This window comes from Trachinotus anak, unplaced genomic scaffold (genome assembly GCF_046630095.1).
Source record: "Trachinotus anak isolate AG129_WGS33_773 ecotype Australia unplaced genomic scaffold, CSIRO_AGI_Tana_v1 ptg000007l, whole genome shotgun sequence".
In the NCBI taxonomy this organism is placed as follows: Eukaryota; Metazoa; Chordata; class Actinopteri; order Carangiformes; family Carangidae; genus Trachinotus; species Trachinotus anak.
Genome location: NW_027273858.1, coordinates 13,176,676 through 13,191,962, shown reverse-complemented (window position 1 = coordinate 13,191,962; position 15,287 = coordinate 13,176,676). Strand labels below are relative to the sequence as shown.

General features: G+C 43.8%; 1 protein-coding gene and 1 non-coding gene across 3 annotated transcripts; both read right to left on the bottom strand.

Annotated features, from left to right (window-relative positions):
• Nucleotides 1-790: 790 nt before the first annotated feature.
• pprc1 (PPARG related coactivator 1) lies at nt 791-12,281 on the bottom strand. 2 transcript variants are annotated; one of them, XM_071480680.1, is made up of 14 exons: nt 12,091-12,281; nt 9,550-9,645; nt 9,263-9,412; nt 8,950-9,030; nt 6,748-8,857; nt 6,218-6,271; nt 5,193-5,253; nt 4,811-4,878; nt 3,806-4,523; nt 3,494-3,697; nt 3,279-3,357; nt 3,064-3,185; nt 2,598-2,749; nt 791-1,268 (listed from the first exon to the last, which is right to left on the bottom strand). In XM_071480680.1, the coding sequence occupies exons 1-14, from the start codon at nt 12,169-12,171 to the stop codon at nt 1,168-1,170; spliced, it is 4,077 nt and encodes a 1,358-aa protein (XP_071336781.1). In that variant the 5' UTR covers nt 12,172-12,281; the 3' UTR covers nt 791-1,167. The 2 variants fall into 2 exon arrangements, with proteins under 2 accessions (XP_071336781.1, XP_071336780.1); XM_071480679.1 differs by lacking the exon at nt 12,091-12,281 and adding an exon at nt 10,953-11,397.
• On the bottom strand, nt 2,824-2,963 carry LOC139623449 (small nucleolar RNA SNORA50). The gene has a single exon (XR_011691510.1). It is a non-coding gene; the product is annotated as a small nucleolar RNA SNORA50 (small nucleolar RNA).
• Nucleotides 12,282-15,287: the final 3,006 nt, after the last annotated feature.

The window sequence follows — 15,287 nt, the reverse complement described above, 5'->3', positions numbered from 1 at the left end:
TGTTCACATAACTGCTTAAATTGGTTTTGAATTTAAGCAAGTTAACACTCATTGACTTGCTTTATTCAGTGAATGCGTTGACTATCTCTACGGCTTTGTAATATCTTGAGATTCCAGTCCATATTAGGTATGCAGCTGAGCTTCAACAACACATTCAAACAGAGGGGAGGTGCTGCTCATTTGTTGTGACCTGAGCCTGTGTGCCCTGTGTCAGCAAAGTACTCATGCTTTGTTCTAAATCACCAGGATGAGTCCAATTATACTTTTGCATTATTACTCTTAACTTCTAATAAGGTAATAAACTCACAAATCACAAATGTGCATTAGTTAAAAAAGCTGGTGCATTATGTGATAGTGTCATAGTAGGAAAAACTCAGGCATTACTAACATTAAAGAGAGCTCTGTTCCTTTGTTCTGAGTCCATGCAAGCTGTGACAGTACGCTCACCATTTGCATTTGACATTTTGGCATTTCATAACAGTAAAAACACAGATGAAAGCGCATAATAATGATTGATATTTTGAATGTTGGCCCATGGTTGTGGTTAAAGGAATTTGTTTCAAATGTACTTTTCCTGCCATAACGGCCCAAAAGGTTCGCCACCAGAACCCCGACACCAAAGCAGCACAACTTATCATGTATATATTTAGTTGCAAAGCCTGCTTCTCTTGTGACAAAATGTACTGTGTGAAGTATTCTGACAAATAACTTCCCTTTATATTTTTAAAGATGTAACTGAACAGTGACAAATGCAAAGACACAAGTGAGTTAGAATGAAAAAAACAACACGTTTAAGTTTCTCTTTTTTTATTTAGGTTTGTAGCACATTTCAATGTATTACAGCCTCTCCCAATAATTAGGGAGCTCCATTCCACTTATTTTTCCCCTTTTAAAAATGATTTTCTCTCCATACAATTCAAATTGATTTTACATTTAAATAAACTTTAAAAAAATTATTTTATTTCTCTTATTCCTTTTTTTTAACTTCTTTTACTACTTTCATTACAAATCTTCACTTCAATAGAAGGTGTTAGCTTGCAGAAACAAAACAAAACAAACAAAAAAAAAACTAATGCAACAACTAAAATGTAAAGACAGTGTTGCAGGTGGGGAGCCAGCTGTTGGCTCTGAGGTAAGTGTGAGCTGCTTCCTGCTGCAGGCCTCTTGTTACCTCTTCAGATTCTGCTGGGCCTGCTTCAGTAAAGTGTCGAAGTCTAGTGCATGAAACTTGCCTTTCACAGGCAATGGATCGTACTCTCTACTCGAATCTGAAAAGAGAAGGACAGAAATTCAGCATCACATACAAATACAAGGATAAGGACAGCAGTACTTGCTGCATTTGGGTTGAACTATTTCAAAAGACTAATATGACTCAAAACCAAGGATGTAGCCAGGATTTTAAATTGTCAAGCTGTCATGAGCGGCACAACCCATCTCAAACGTCTTACTAGTAAGCCTGAGGAGAAAAAAAAACAAGCAAAAACTGAAGACCATCTTGTGATGGGGGCGACGCCAGTCAACATGTTGGCATTCTGACCCATGAGTCATGACTACAGTATTACACGAGTACTCAGTACACACCCATATTTGAATCACCTTCATTTTGATCTCCACTACACACCTGTAAAGTTTTCCGACTGTATCTTGCACGATTGTGATGCTAGTGTGACACACAAACCCCTGAAGTACCTAAAACCAACTCTGTGGTAATAGTTCAAGCTACAGTCAGTGTCTCCAGGACCACATTTTGCCATGATGACACACTCACACATGCATGCACGCACACACACACCTCTGATGATTTCATTTCCACATTTTATTACCAGCCCCAAGCATGGGTGGGCAACAGATTTTGTCATCACCATAAAGTCACAACTGTGGGAGATGCAGTTATGAAGTTCGAATACGGGTGTGGTGCGATGAGTACTCATGTAATAATGCAGTAGTGACTATAGAGTACCCAGTAAACTGTATCTCTGCATCTCCAAAAAAGTCCAATTTGACTATGATGAGTCAGGGACATCGGAATCGACATTTAAAAAGCCATCGTGAGTATTGTAAAATGTTTGGGGTCGGCTTAATAAAAACCTCCACTTTCACAATATCAATGCAGAGGATATGGCCTGGGTGTCTTCAATGTTAGCTGTAGCCTTGCTAGCAACTTAAAAGGCATGAAAGACTTTGTGGTGACTGTGTGAAAGCTAAAGACTTTTTAAAATGTTCAGCATTCAATATCTTAATGGATACATTTAACTGAACTGTTTGTTTAAACCTGCACACTTCACATTAAAAGGACACTATGTAATATAACATACAATATACAATATGTTATATGACTTCCTCCTGCTGCGCGATCATCCTTTCAAACAGTGGTTCCGTGATCTGCCAAGTTTTGCATTTATTGGCAGCACTTGACAAAGTACAATGGCTCTCAGCCGCATTTAGCTTGTGGTGAACACACTGTATGAGAATGAAGTGCAGTCAATATCTTCAATCTTCTGCAAACCACATCAATCCTGTTTGAATAGATTAACAGCGCTCTGGGAAGGAGCTACGGGAACTTTTGTTGTGTCTGTCGATTTCAAAGCCATGCCTACCCAAGTCAGAATAGCTGGCCTTGCAGAACTGTCTCCTTCCACCAAAACAGAGATCAAATGGCAGCTCATCAGGTTTGCGCAGCTTGCTTCCATTTTCAATGGCTGTGAAAGCATCCTTGGTGTCGTAATATGTCACAAAGCCGTAGTTGTCCCTGTGACAGACAAACAAAATATCAGCCTGTGTTATTGGTCCACTGAAGGTCTTAACAGGTCTTTTTGAGTTTTGAGCTGTGACTTGTCCTTAAAAGAGCGACCTGGGGGTGCTGCCAGGAGGCCCCAGTTATAAACAAGCCTAACTTTGCTGTAGCACTGTAGCTTGGCCTAAGAGGTCACAGACAAGACCAACAAGGTTCAAAGACAGTGCACTTTGCAGCCTTATTCAAATTCCAACAGTAATCCCTCATTACAAAAGCAAAAAATGAAGAAAAATCTATTCATGTATAATTCTTGCTGTTAACGGACTTACCCGTGGTCTCTAAAGTGCAGGGTGCAGTCTTCAATCTCGCCAAATAACGAGAAGCGCTCTTTAAGTTCTTTCTGGGTCATCGTACCCCGAATTCGACCAACATAAACAACCCGGCGCTCCTCCTGAGAGAAGAGTCAATAAGGTGATTGAGTGTTACAACGCTATAATTTGCTCACTCAAAGGGCACATGTGTACTCAAAGTAAAATGAACTTACAATAGCTTTTTCCTTGCGTCTCTTCACCTCTTGCGTATTTGTCTGTGCACTGTGACCACAGCTGGGTCTGTACGAGGGACTGAGGAAGAAAAGATGAGGGGTTCAGTCTTTATTTTTTTTTTTTTTTATTTAATTTTTTTTTAAACTGCACGTACAGCTGTAAAATTCATGTAATGACCATCACTCAGATGAGCATGATTCATAAACTGTAATACCTGTACAATCTACTGCTTCTACTCCACTGTGCTCGTCTCTGAGGGGATTGAGACCGTGACCTGGAGCGACTCCACGATCCAGAACGAGAGGAGGAATACGAGTACCTCCTCCTCCTGGGAGGGGAGCAGGACATAGACAGAGAGGATCTAGATGAGGAACGGGATGAGGAGCTGGAACTGCTCTCGGAGTGACGAGGTCGATACCTGGAGAAGAAAAGGAAGGAATGCCGGAGAGAAACAAGGAAAATCAAACCACCTGGAAATGAGTATTTAGATGCTGCATCAACCAGGTGTTTTTACAGAGGTCCAAACCTTTTCTTAGATGGAGGGCGTGATCTTGACCGAGATCTAGAGGAATGAGAGTCTGACTCTGAACCGCTGGACACGGGGCTGGGAGAACGCTGGGATCTTCTCTTTCTAGACCGACCTCCAGTCCTTTCTCTGGGGCTGGGTGTGCGAGAGGCAGCATGTCGACGGTAGGCCCTCTCAAAAGGCCCTCTCCTGTGGCTTCCTTCTTTAACTGTGGAATCAGTCTCCTGTCGAGCAGGAGAAGCATCTGGAGTTTCCAGAATAGAGCTTCTCTCCATCTCAGCTGTCCTGTGATCCAGGGGCTCTGTCAGTGGAAAATCTTGCGTTTTGGTTGTGACTGCAGGGTTTGTGGGAGATGGGACAGACGATGCCAGCGCAGCTGGGTGCGTCTGTGTGGAGGCTGTAGCGGGTTGCTTGATGGGTTTAATGGTGATAAAAGATTGCTGTTTGACATTCCAGCGCTTGCCTGACTCTCCGGTGGAAGTGCCTTTGTTGGGGAGGCAATAGTCATGGTCCATGCATGCCAAGTGGGGGTCTACAGGAGTGGCAGTGGGAGTGGGTTTACTGCGGGACTTGACTGAGGGCAGTGGGCGAGCTTCTATCTGGATAACCTTGGAAGGGCTCGACTTGGAGGCCTCAGCGGCCTTGCTCTTCCCTAGCAGGGCCACAGGGGCAAGAGGTTTCCACATCTGGTGGGGAGGAGTGGCTGGAGGAGTCAGAGCTGGAGCAGAGGGAAAGAAAGTGCAGCACAATTACACCCAACATTCAAGAGCACATGGCCATCTGTGTTGCAAGGTAGCAAGTCTCAGATCACAATGTACTATTGTTGACCATTTCTAATGAATGTGCTGTTTTAATGCTGAAAGCTATGGGAGCAGAATAAAAGGAGGCACTTCTAATTGGCCCCCTTATAATGATAACAATCTAAAAAAAGTCACCTTTACTATATGTGTTTTGCTGCTGTACTGATTCAACTCTTCTGAAGCCTAAGACAACATGCTGAATTACCTGCGGTACTTGAGAGGTCATTAGCTCTCACACGTTCCACAACTGTTTTCTCTGGAGCCAACTCAAAACTGCAAAGCAAGCACAGGAGCATGTTACTATACTGGTAAATAGTGTATTATTCACCTCAGTTTGTGTTTGGAGTGCAGCCAAATCTGGACCAAAAATCAGGCTGCACAAAGGTCAGACCTGAAAAGGCCATCACTGTGGCCAGACAACAGCAGGGTTTACGGTAGGTCTTGGCAAAAGGTGGACATGTGTCACCTCCACACGCAAACACACATGCAAACACACACGCAAACACACATAGAGCAAACAGGTCTCACTTGACCAGGGTTTTTCCATCACTCACACAGAGCAGCGTGAGGGCTGTAGGGTAACTCACCTTGAGTTTCCTACAGCTGCTGCTCTACCAGAGACCTCCGGCACACACTGCTCCTCTTTGGCTGAAGAGAGAAGGGAGAGGGAAATAAGTGCATCAGCACAGGGACTAACAGATGAAACAAGGGAACCAAAAACTACAATGTTTTGTGTGGATAAAAAAATCAGTATAATTGTGGTGAATAATGTGTTTCTGCTGGGTAATATTTGCTCAGTGCATTGTGCACAACAAACAGTCTGCACCTACGTTAGCCATAGCACACAGTACAATGGTTCAATAACACATCCACAGACATGAGTAATGGCACACACAGTCCAAGCACTTGGTTATGGTTGGGGTTTGCATATCCGCTCAAACAAAGACAGCAGAGCGAGAGTTAAATGGATTTGCGGACAGGGCAAAATTCCAGCAGCTGAGCAGGCAGGAGCACAAAGCAGCTTCTGACCCCCCACAGCACCCATCTCTTAAAGGGGACCATTTCAGTAGTGGGGGAAAAAATCCTGCCATTATGAGCAATCTTTGAACGTTTACACACACTTTTCCAGGAGGATCAGATAAGTGTCAAGTTCACATCAACAGCCCGATAATGTCTCTGTTCCGTAGGTCAATTTTGCTGGACCTCGTGTGTGTGGTCCGTTGGTTAAATATATTAGGAAATGGTCATCTAACTTCACTGATGACCCCCACCCCTAAGCATATGCATACCAGCATTGTACTTGTTATGATCAGTGAAGCTTTTAAAGTAGACACTTGCTATCTTTTTAAGTCTTAGTCAAAGTCCGTCTACCCACTAACACACCACTGCTGACCAGAGATAATGTTTTATGCCACTTCCTGCCATTACGAAACCAGGAAAACTGATACTCTGACTACATTTAGCTTGGTAGTAAACCCACTAACCTACTGCTCTACCATAACCACCCTTAGGCCAGAAATTAAGTACTAAAAATAAAATATACTCTGCAATGTGTAACATAGAACGAACCGAGCAAACAGCACAGTAAAAAAAATCAGCCATTATCGATTACCTTGAGTTTCCTCAAACTGCTCCAGCAAGCTGGTCAGGTCAGCAGCTTCAATACCTACAACAAGACATAACATTATCCAAAATGTTGTGTTTACAGTTATGCTGAAACAAACAAGAACACACATAAATAAGACAGACATTAACACAATACTGAGTCTGTTAAAGTTGTGACAGACGGGTGTAGGATGATCGTAGAGAGAAGTGCTGAAGTTACACAGGGTACCAAGTGTTTAGGTTATTACAGTGACACTGCATATTATTTTACTGCAATAACTACTGGAGCAGAGGAAGTGGGGGCTACAGCTCCAGGGCAGCTGAGATGAGACACTGACAAGGCGATTTTCCTACAAGGGCATTATAGATACATATCAGTTTGTCACTTAATCAATTGTTTCAATGTGTATTTGTTCACAAGAACACATAACATGGCTTCCATCAGAAAAATGAGGTATGGGAATGAAATGGTAATGACTATCAGCCTTTTATAAACAAAGTTAAACCTGAATTTTTAGCAATCATCTTTAAGCTCACCGATCTCACTGGTGAAGGCCTCAATCAGCTCCTGTGTGGGGCTCTTTGCCCTTTGGGGCTTCACGGCTGTAGTGGGGTTCTCTTTAGTTTCAAGCACAACAGGTTCTGCCTTTAGACTCTGGGAGTCTGAGGACTGAGCAGCTGAATAGGAACACTGCTGGGTACCATTAGCTACGGGTTTGGAGGCCTTGTAATCAGCTGTGATGGGGCTATTTAACGTGGTAGCAGCAGTGACCTCAGGCACCTTTTGGGAAACGACAGTGGTCTTCTGAGGGGCACTGGAGGCGGACAAAGTAGCAGCGGTGGGTTTGATCGACTCTGTAGTGGTTTTAGGACAGGGTTTAACAAGCTCCACAGACTTTAGGGATACAGGCTGAGAGTGGGGCCTCTCATCGACTCCACACTTTCCTCCTGAAAGGGCAGGAGAACATTTCCCATCGGCTGACGGCATGAACTGAGTGGCATGTTTGAAAGAAGCTGGAGCGCTCTGAGGCACACAAGGCACCGCTGGTTGAGCAGTGGTGTGTTGATGTGTGGGTAAATCCTTCACTGAATTAGTGGCAGGAGCTGAGGGCTTTTCGGGTACAGGAGGTTTGGAAGGTTCAGGTGTTTGCTGAGGTTTGGGAACAGGAGTAGCAGCTGAAACTTTGCTGGATGAAGCAACCATGTAGGCCGGGGGCACCAGCAGTGCCTCAGGGGTGGGCGGTGCAGCCGGTCCCCTTGGCTGCCAGGCAGGCTTGACCTCCTCCACTTCCTTCTTCGCTACCTGGGGGTTGGGGCGCCGGGAATCCTTGGGGCTGGGGTCAGGCAGGCAGGGAATTGGGGGAAGCTCTTTAGGAAGCTCTGGAAGGCTGGGCCACTTGGTGCTGTTGCTGTCTTGCTTTTCCACCGGCGCCGGCTTTTTCTGCTGCCGGAGCCGCCGGTACTCCTCCAGACTGAGTGATTTAGGTTTCGGCTCTGGGACAGCAGTGGCCACAGGAGGGAGGGCCTCACAAACAGGTGGTGTCATCTGGGGTGTTTCGGGACTAGGAGCAGCTGCGGGGCCCTCTGCAGACGGTGGGGCAGAGACAGCAGAGGGGGCTGCTGATGAATCTTCCAGCGTCTCGGGGGCTGGGCCCGGCTGTTTAGGGGTTTCCTCGGGCTGTTGGGAGCTCACTGCTGTGGGGGAACTGCTACAGTGAGTCTCCTCAGGGCTATCCTTTAACAAAGCAGTGTCCTGTCTGGGTGACGCACATGTGGCAACTTGCACATTCATTTCAGGCAACAGTGTTGTAGTGCTGATTCCTGTTTGTGTTTCATTTTGGCATGAATTTAGTTTCTTAGGTTTCACAGAGGAAGAAGGTGGAGTTGGGGCAACAGGAACCTTTGGGACTTTGTGTTTCTTCTTTTCTTTGACTGACCTTTTTTCAGGCTGTATGGGAGCTTCCTGTCCCGTCTTTCTTACTGTGCCACTCCTAAGGACCCTTCCCTCCACAGGTTCAGGTTGGCACTGTTCTTTGCATTTCTTTTTCTTTTTTCTGCCGGAGGAGCTTTTCTCTTTCATCTCTTCCTTCTGTCGGTTTACGATCACCTCCTCTTTCACATCTGGCCGTTGGTCTGGAGTTGCAGGGGCTGCAACTTTCACTGGAGCCTCGCTGACTGTTACATCATCATCATCATCAACGACTATATGCTCCGAGCTGTCAGAGCCTGCCTTTTCTGCTTCATCTGCTAGTTTCCGCTCATTTTCTGAAGTTTGCTCTGCAAGTGGCAGAGAGACCGGCAGGTCCATGTTGGGGATGGCCAGGATGGGCTCTCCATTCTCGCCCTGGTCCACAACCTCAAGTAAGATGCCTCCTTCGGGCAACATCTGTTCCCCATCGTTGTTCTCTACACAAATGGCCATGCAATACGGGTGCATATGTCTGACCAAGTCCCCCAGGCTAACTGAAACACCATCTTCACCCTCCTGCTCAAAGGTGACAGAAAGCGGGAGGGTCGGACCTTCCCAGTCCAACAGGTCACTGTCAAGAGATGATTCGTGCCTCACTGGGCTCAGAGTGAGAGAGCCATCATCTTCTTCCTCCCCATCACTCCTCTGGAGAGAGTCTGCCTGCATCCTAGGGAGGCTCTGAGTGCAGACAAGGAAACAAATATCCAGTCAATCTCTGAAATCTGTCTGCTGCTCTACTTTATAAACACATTAATTATGCGCGAAACTACCTTTCCAGTTGATATGGGTCTTGCGTTACATAGCAAGTCTTTCTCAGGGGGGGAACGAGACAGACACAGCAATCTCCGGAGCTGGAGAGTGAAAGATAAAGAGAGGCATGAGAACAATTTTACAGGGGTAAATAAATTTTTTTACAAAAATCCTAAACAATGAACAAGATGTATATTTATAACAAGGGGTCAGCAGTTTGCCCCGTCCACCTCCTTTCACTCTCTGCCCCCAAGCTAAAAGGCCAGACAGGGCAGTGGAGAGCAGGAATCTGTGAGACACTTGGAGAGTTATGTATGACAGCTGGGCACTAACCGGAGAGTGTTCCCTGCCCTTCTGACCTGACAGCAGGTCCGAGTCAGGCAGTGTGTCAAACGGGGACAGGTTCTCATCATCTACATTGTCAAGGATCTCTGTCAGGGCGGTTAGCAGCGTGGCTTCGCTCTCCTCATCTATTCCTTTAGTCTGAATAAACACATGGGAATTAGGTCAAAGCGTGCACCACAGAGGGCGTAAACAAAACACTGTACAAGGCTTACACGTCATAGAACTCCCTCACTTTACTGTAATACTGAAGTTAAAGCATGTGAAATGAGTCTTGCCTCTATTGTTGGTGTGTCCTCAAATATAGAAAGGATGGAGGGGTCTAAGCAGTTTTGAAGGGCTTCCAGAGTTTCTCCAGAGCTCAGCACGGGAGTCTAGAGAGGAGAAAAAACACTTTCAGATTCAGCAAATCTCAATACAAAAAAAAAAAAGCTACACACAAGTGCATAACTGTGGCTACTTAAGTTGAATACATTTTTTTTTTATTTTTATTTTTTTTAACACAACTGACCAAACTGACAACTGTTCACTGCTTCAGTCAAATGTAAATATTTTCAACAACTTAATCCTACATTAAGCAAATATCTAAAAGCACAACGTGTTATTTTGTGTTCGCAGCAGCTTCATTTCATTAGGCAGTGTAATGTCTTTAATGCCTGCTATGCTTTTTATAATACAGGTATGTACAAGTGGATGTACTTGGGAGCATGGGACTCAAGTTGACCCTAGATCTTAGTCAGACATGTGTCCCACTGGTGAAACATCATTGTAGTATCATATATGGACCACTGGGCGGCATTTTCATTACAACTGGACTTGTCCACTTTTTTTTCTTTAAAAATCCAGTCCAGCTGCCTTTGACTTATATCTTCTAAATGCTCTAGCACCTCAGAAACATCTTCAATATATTTCTAGGTTTAAAGAGACATACGTCAACAAATGTAAACAGAATCAGTGTTTATTTGTTTTAGCAGAGTTGACTTGCTGTTTCACAATGGCCATAGGATTTATTTTAAAAATGTAATGAAAGAAATTAAGTCTAGTCTGTGCTAAGGTGGGACCAGTAAATATGGCAAACTAGCTTATTGATTTGGTGGCTGGAGTTGAGGATAAGTCTAAACTAAAGTCAGCCATTTGAAAAGGACAATCAGAAGAGGAAACCCCAGAAGGCAAGGAAGGCACATGCTTTTAGTTCCAGCATGGAGAAGAGATGAAAATACCAGAGGCATTTTCCTATAATCATAAATATACAAGAACATCAGAGCACATACCCATTGGACACTCAGGACTCCAATTTACACTTAAATTATCAATGGAACTTCTAACTATATATAGAGTGTCAACATAAATTATAAATACATTCAAACACAATCTGTCCATAAAAAAAAGACAAAGTGTGATGGAAAACACTGGAAAGTCTGAAATAGTTACATTTTAAATAAAAGTTTATTAAGTAAATACAAATTTTAATAACCAGTTGTAGTAGTGGAAGGCACACATGGAGCATAACAACTCTTCAGATACGAGTTTGATGCATAACACTGAGTCCAGCATAAAGCTCCCCCTATGAGAGCCAACATAACTGATGTGTTTTTTTAGATGAAAGTGCAAAAATGTTATCAGTCTCGTAGAGTGACCCACGTGTTTCTGTCCACGCAGACATGTTTGATCCTGGCCTCACCCCGTCCAAAGGGAAGCGATCCTGCCCACGTGTTGCACTACAACAAACAGCAGGGCCCTCATCCCCACTCCTGTCTCTCATTTCCACCATCACGAACACGCAAAGACCACATTTTTGAAATACGCGTTAATACACTACACGTCAGAAAACTGCAGCCGGTTCATTTGAAATTCTGTGTGAGGGTGCGCAGAGATTTAACTCTCGCCCTCTTTCCGCGCATGCGCGAAGGAGTCCAACATGTGATTCACCACGACAGAGCCACATGTGGACAATACACACAGGTTTTTGAATGAAAAACGTGGAAATGTTGCAGCAGTGTGAGAGTGGACAATCGGACAGGCGTGTGTGAACTGGACTGACCGCGATCGTTGTCTAAAAATATAATAAGAGCTTCACCACCGAGCTGACGACACATCACTGCAACGTGCTGGCATGAAGCCTGTAAACTACAGCATGGCAAAAAAAAAAAAAAAATTAATCTACAGCACCTTTACCACTGTCAGGCCTGAAACACGTAAAGAAAAGGGCACATCCACGCTGCAGTGGTGGCGGAGCAGGGGACTAGCATCTTGCAGCGCTGGTTACCACGTGTGTGTGAATCAGTTTTGACGGACGGGACAGGCAGTACTTTTTGCACATACAGCCACCGGTGGAGCGTAAACGCGTCTCATTGATACAGTTTACACAACCCACGACCATGTCAGGTCGACCACCAACACAGACACACAGCTGTCACTTCGTTTGCTCTCACGGCTAGTTTACATTTTCTGGGAGAAACCCTGCGTCGCTCCTCCGCAGCCGAGCCGCACCGACTCCCCAGCTCGCGTTAACACAGCTAAAAAACCCGGCAGCACATCCTAACGAAGCACCGGCTATTATTTCACAGCCACACAACAAAGCGGGGGGGGGGCTACCTGGCTGCTGCCCCCACAGGGCGGTGGGTCCTTCATGAAGAAGTTTTTACTAGAGATACTACGGCTGCATCCACGTGTCACTTTTCCATGCTCAGTGTACATCACACACACACAACCCACTCTGCCCATCTCCCCCCTCCCAAAAAAAAAAACCACACACACACACACAACTACCAACAGTGGGGTTACATGCTAGGAAATAAAGCACAGGATCTACCCTTTACCTCGTCTAGTGTCTCCATAGGGAAAAACTCCATATTGCACGCAGTTAAAGTCTCCTCGCCTGCTCCCCACCGCGCCGCCATCTTGCCAGTGTGCTCCCTGCCCCGGCCGCTCTGCGTGGAAAGTGATGAACCGCCCGCGTCAGGGAGCCAGCACGCCGGTGGTGGGGGACACGTGGTCCGACATTCCCGGCAAAATGACGCGAAGTGACGCAGAGGGAGGGGGAGGGGTCAAGGGTTACGTGACCACGTTTTTTTGTAGTTCTATTTAGGACGTCTGAGAGAGTCCGACACTGCCGCGTGGTGGCGGGAGGGGGTTTATCCGCGTGTTGTTACATATGCAATGCGTGGCTTTTGCAGTAACGTGGACTATTTTTTAATCATTATTCAATCATGATTCATTATAAATTATTCGTAGTGGCTGAAGCAACAGGCTATTCAATAAATGCATGAAGGTAGGGTATAGTATGATTAGATACAAGCATAAAGGAAAAAATATTGGCTATATTAAATGATCGATTATTATTAGATGACAGGTTAGTCGAAGGACAGAAAATTAATCAAATCAAATTTCTTGTTTTGGTTTGGACAAATGAACTTTGAAGATGTCATCGTGGACAATGGGAACTTGTGATGGGCATTTTATACTATTTTCTGCCATTTTGCTATATATACTATATATCGATTAAGGATTAATCAGTTATTTTAAAAAAATACTCAATCTATGAACTGATTATATGAACATGTGTTTCTTGCAGCTCTTATGTGAACTGCAGTCATGCAACGCTCACCATATGATAATGAAGGTGTTAGTGGATAAATAATACTGCGATCTGTGTAATTAATTCTCTTTTATACTGGTCAGAACAGAAGTATCAGTATTATAGTTTTATAATATCTCTTTACAGTAGCTGAAATGTGGATTATATGCATAATTTAACATTGTTTGCATAACATGACATTGACTGTTTGTTTCAAGGCATTAATTCAGAAAAACAGAAACCACTAATGCAAAGCAACACTGGATTCAAATGCTCAGTTTTCTAGAGACAACTTCAGGTTGATGTATTTGTTGTTGACTTAGCTCTATGGTCACTTTTGAGGCTGTAGACTGCAGGTTTTTTTTTGTGATAGACTCTTCCAGTATTTTGTTTGTTGTATTTACACAAATGGAGCAGATGACACACCAGAATCACCTTACAAGGTAATGCAACCCAATACAACGGCACAACACACAGCTCACAAACCCTCCAGGAATCTGGTAACGTTAGAAGGAGGACACAGCATGCAAAACATGCACTACTCTCCACAGCAACAACAACAATTCACAAACATTCAGTGTTATGGGTCATTTATTTTCTTTAGGGAATCTACCATGTGATGGCGGACATCCAAGATTTAGAGGCCGAACTGACCTAAATAAAACAACTTGATTGTGAACATCTGTTTTTCTTTTCAGAAGATTTCTTTTTTTATCTTTATATAATTGATAAGATGTGATTAAAAATGAATTTACACACTGTTAACTGATTACCATTGTAATAAAATCACTGGACCGATAAAACATAAAAATGTGTAATATTTGAAGGGTTTTGACAAATTAATTAAAGAAAAAATATTATTTTGTGTTGTGTAATCACAACCTCTTCAACTCTAGTGTTCTTTCTTTGTGTTACTTAATCATGCACAGACTTTGTGGAGCTGTGCTCTGTATCTACGTGCCTTTGTAGAGTGACATGAATCTCAAAATATATCTTTAGATTCAAAAAAATCTTTACTTTAGAAAAAGTTCTGAATTTTTAGAACAGGTTCGTTTGCAGTTCCTATTCTGTTACATGGTTCTTTTTCTATCTGTCAGGTGGACTCGAATTGCTTGTACTTTCACAATGACTGTGAAAACAAGGAAGTAAGTAGGGCTCTTCAGGACTGGAGGACTCTTATGTTGTTCTTTGGATGGGAAAAACATCATTTGTGTGGAGACAGTTGTATTTTGTTCCAGAGTTAAAGCACACACACACACGCACGCACACACACACACACACACGCACACACACACACACACACACACTCTTCTGACAACAGATTTGTTAACATTGGATATTTTGACTCTTTTTAAGCAATTGTTATGATTTAACAAGTGTCACTTCTGGCTGCTGTGTAAATATACTTTGATTTATATCTGTGATGCAGTTCGAGCTCTGGAACAAGCTGGTAAGTGGACCTTGGGCTGAGATTTCCTTTTTTCTTTGTCAAACTCAACCCTCATGTTCAGATAGTTGAACACTAACCTTTTAGTGTCAGTCAAAATGAAATTAGCACAAGGGAATAGCACTATGAAAACATTTATTGGTCTCTGAGGACTAACCGAGCATCACACTGAGAGGAGAAATTGTTTTCCCTCAGAGCTGGGCAGGTAAATCAAATAAGGGGCGATGTCTGTTTGCTGTGAGTGTAAAACATGAACTAAAGGTATGAGGACTGAACAGGAAGAGAGGCTCTGAAACACAGAGGTGGGGATTAAATTGGGTCAAATACAAAACAGGGGGGTGATGTGTTCCTCATTAGGATCGGTTCTGCATGGCACAGAAAGCCATAGGCAATTCCCACTGTCCCACAGGCAGAAATGGATTAGAGGTGAGGCCACACGCAGACACACACACAGACACACTGTGGTCTCCCATTGTGGTGCACCACTTTGCCATTTATTCTCCTCTGTGTGAAGAATAAAACTGCTACGTTCTCCCACTGCCCTTTGTAAAGTTTTTAAATCTTTCTGTCTCGTCCGACAGCTGTGGCAGAGGATCTTCACTAAACACTATGCACTATGATGAATTCGAGAGAGCATCCTTATTGACAAGCAGTCTCAAAACAACAGACACTACACTGCAGTGTAGTTTTGTGTCTGCGTGCTGTGTCTTCTCTGGCGTCGATCCAGCAATCCCTAAGGCAACAATTACGAGTCTCACTGATCAGTTGTGTCCCTTTGCTGCATTTGCTTTAAAGAACATAACAACTTCCTATGAAGGCCATTACTTTTTTGCCGCAGCATATAACATTAATTTAAAACAAATGTAATGTTGGTTTGGTAGTTGGGTTCACCAACAATTAATGGGTGTGTAGTTTGATCCCCGGCTCTTCCTGTTTGCTTGTTGAAGTCTCCTTGAGCGAGACCCTAAACCCTAAATTGCTGGGGGGGGGGG

Excerpts from the sequence above, each read along its gene's own strand:
- pprc1 (XM_071480679.1), bottom strand. The coding sequence starts at position 11,042 with ATGGTGGAAATGAGAGACAGGAGTGGGGATGAGGGCCCTGCTGTTTGT. Across the intron at positions 9,031-9,262 it reads AGGGCAGGGAACACTCTCCG|CTCCGGAGATTGCTGTGTCT; the intron begins GTTAGTGCCCAG and ends TTCACTCTCCAG. Across the intron at positions 5,254-6,217 it reads GCAGTTTGAGGAAACTCAAG|CCAAAGAGGAGCAGTGTGTG; the intron begins GTAATCGATAAT and ends TTCTCTCTTCAG.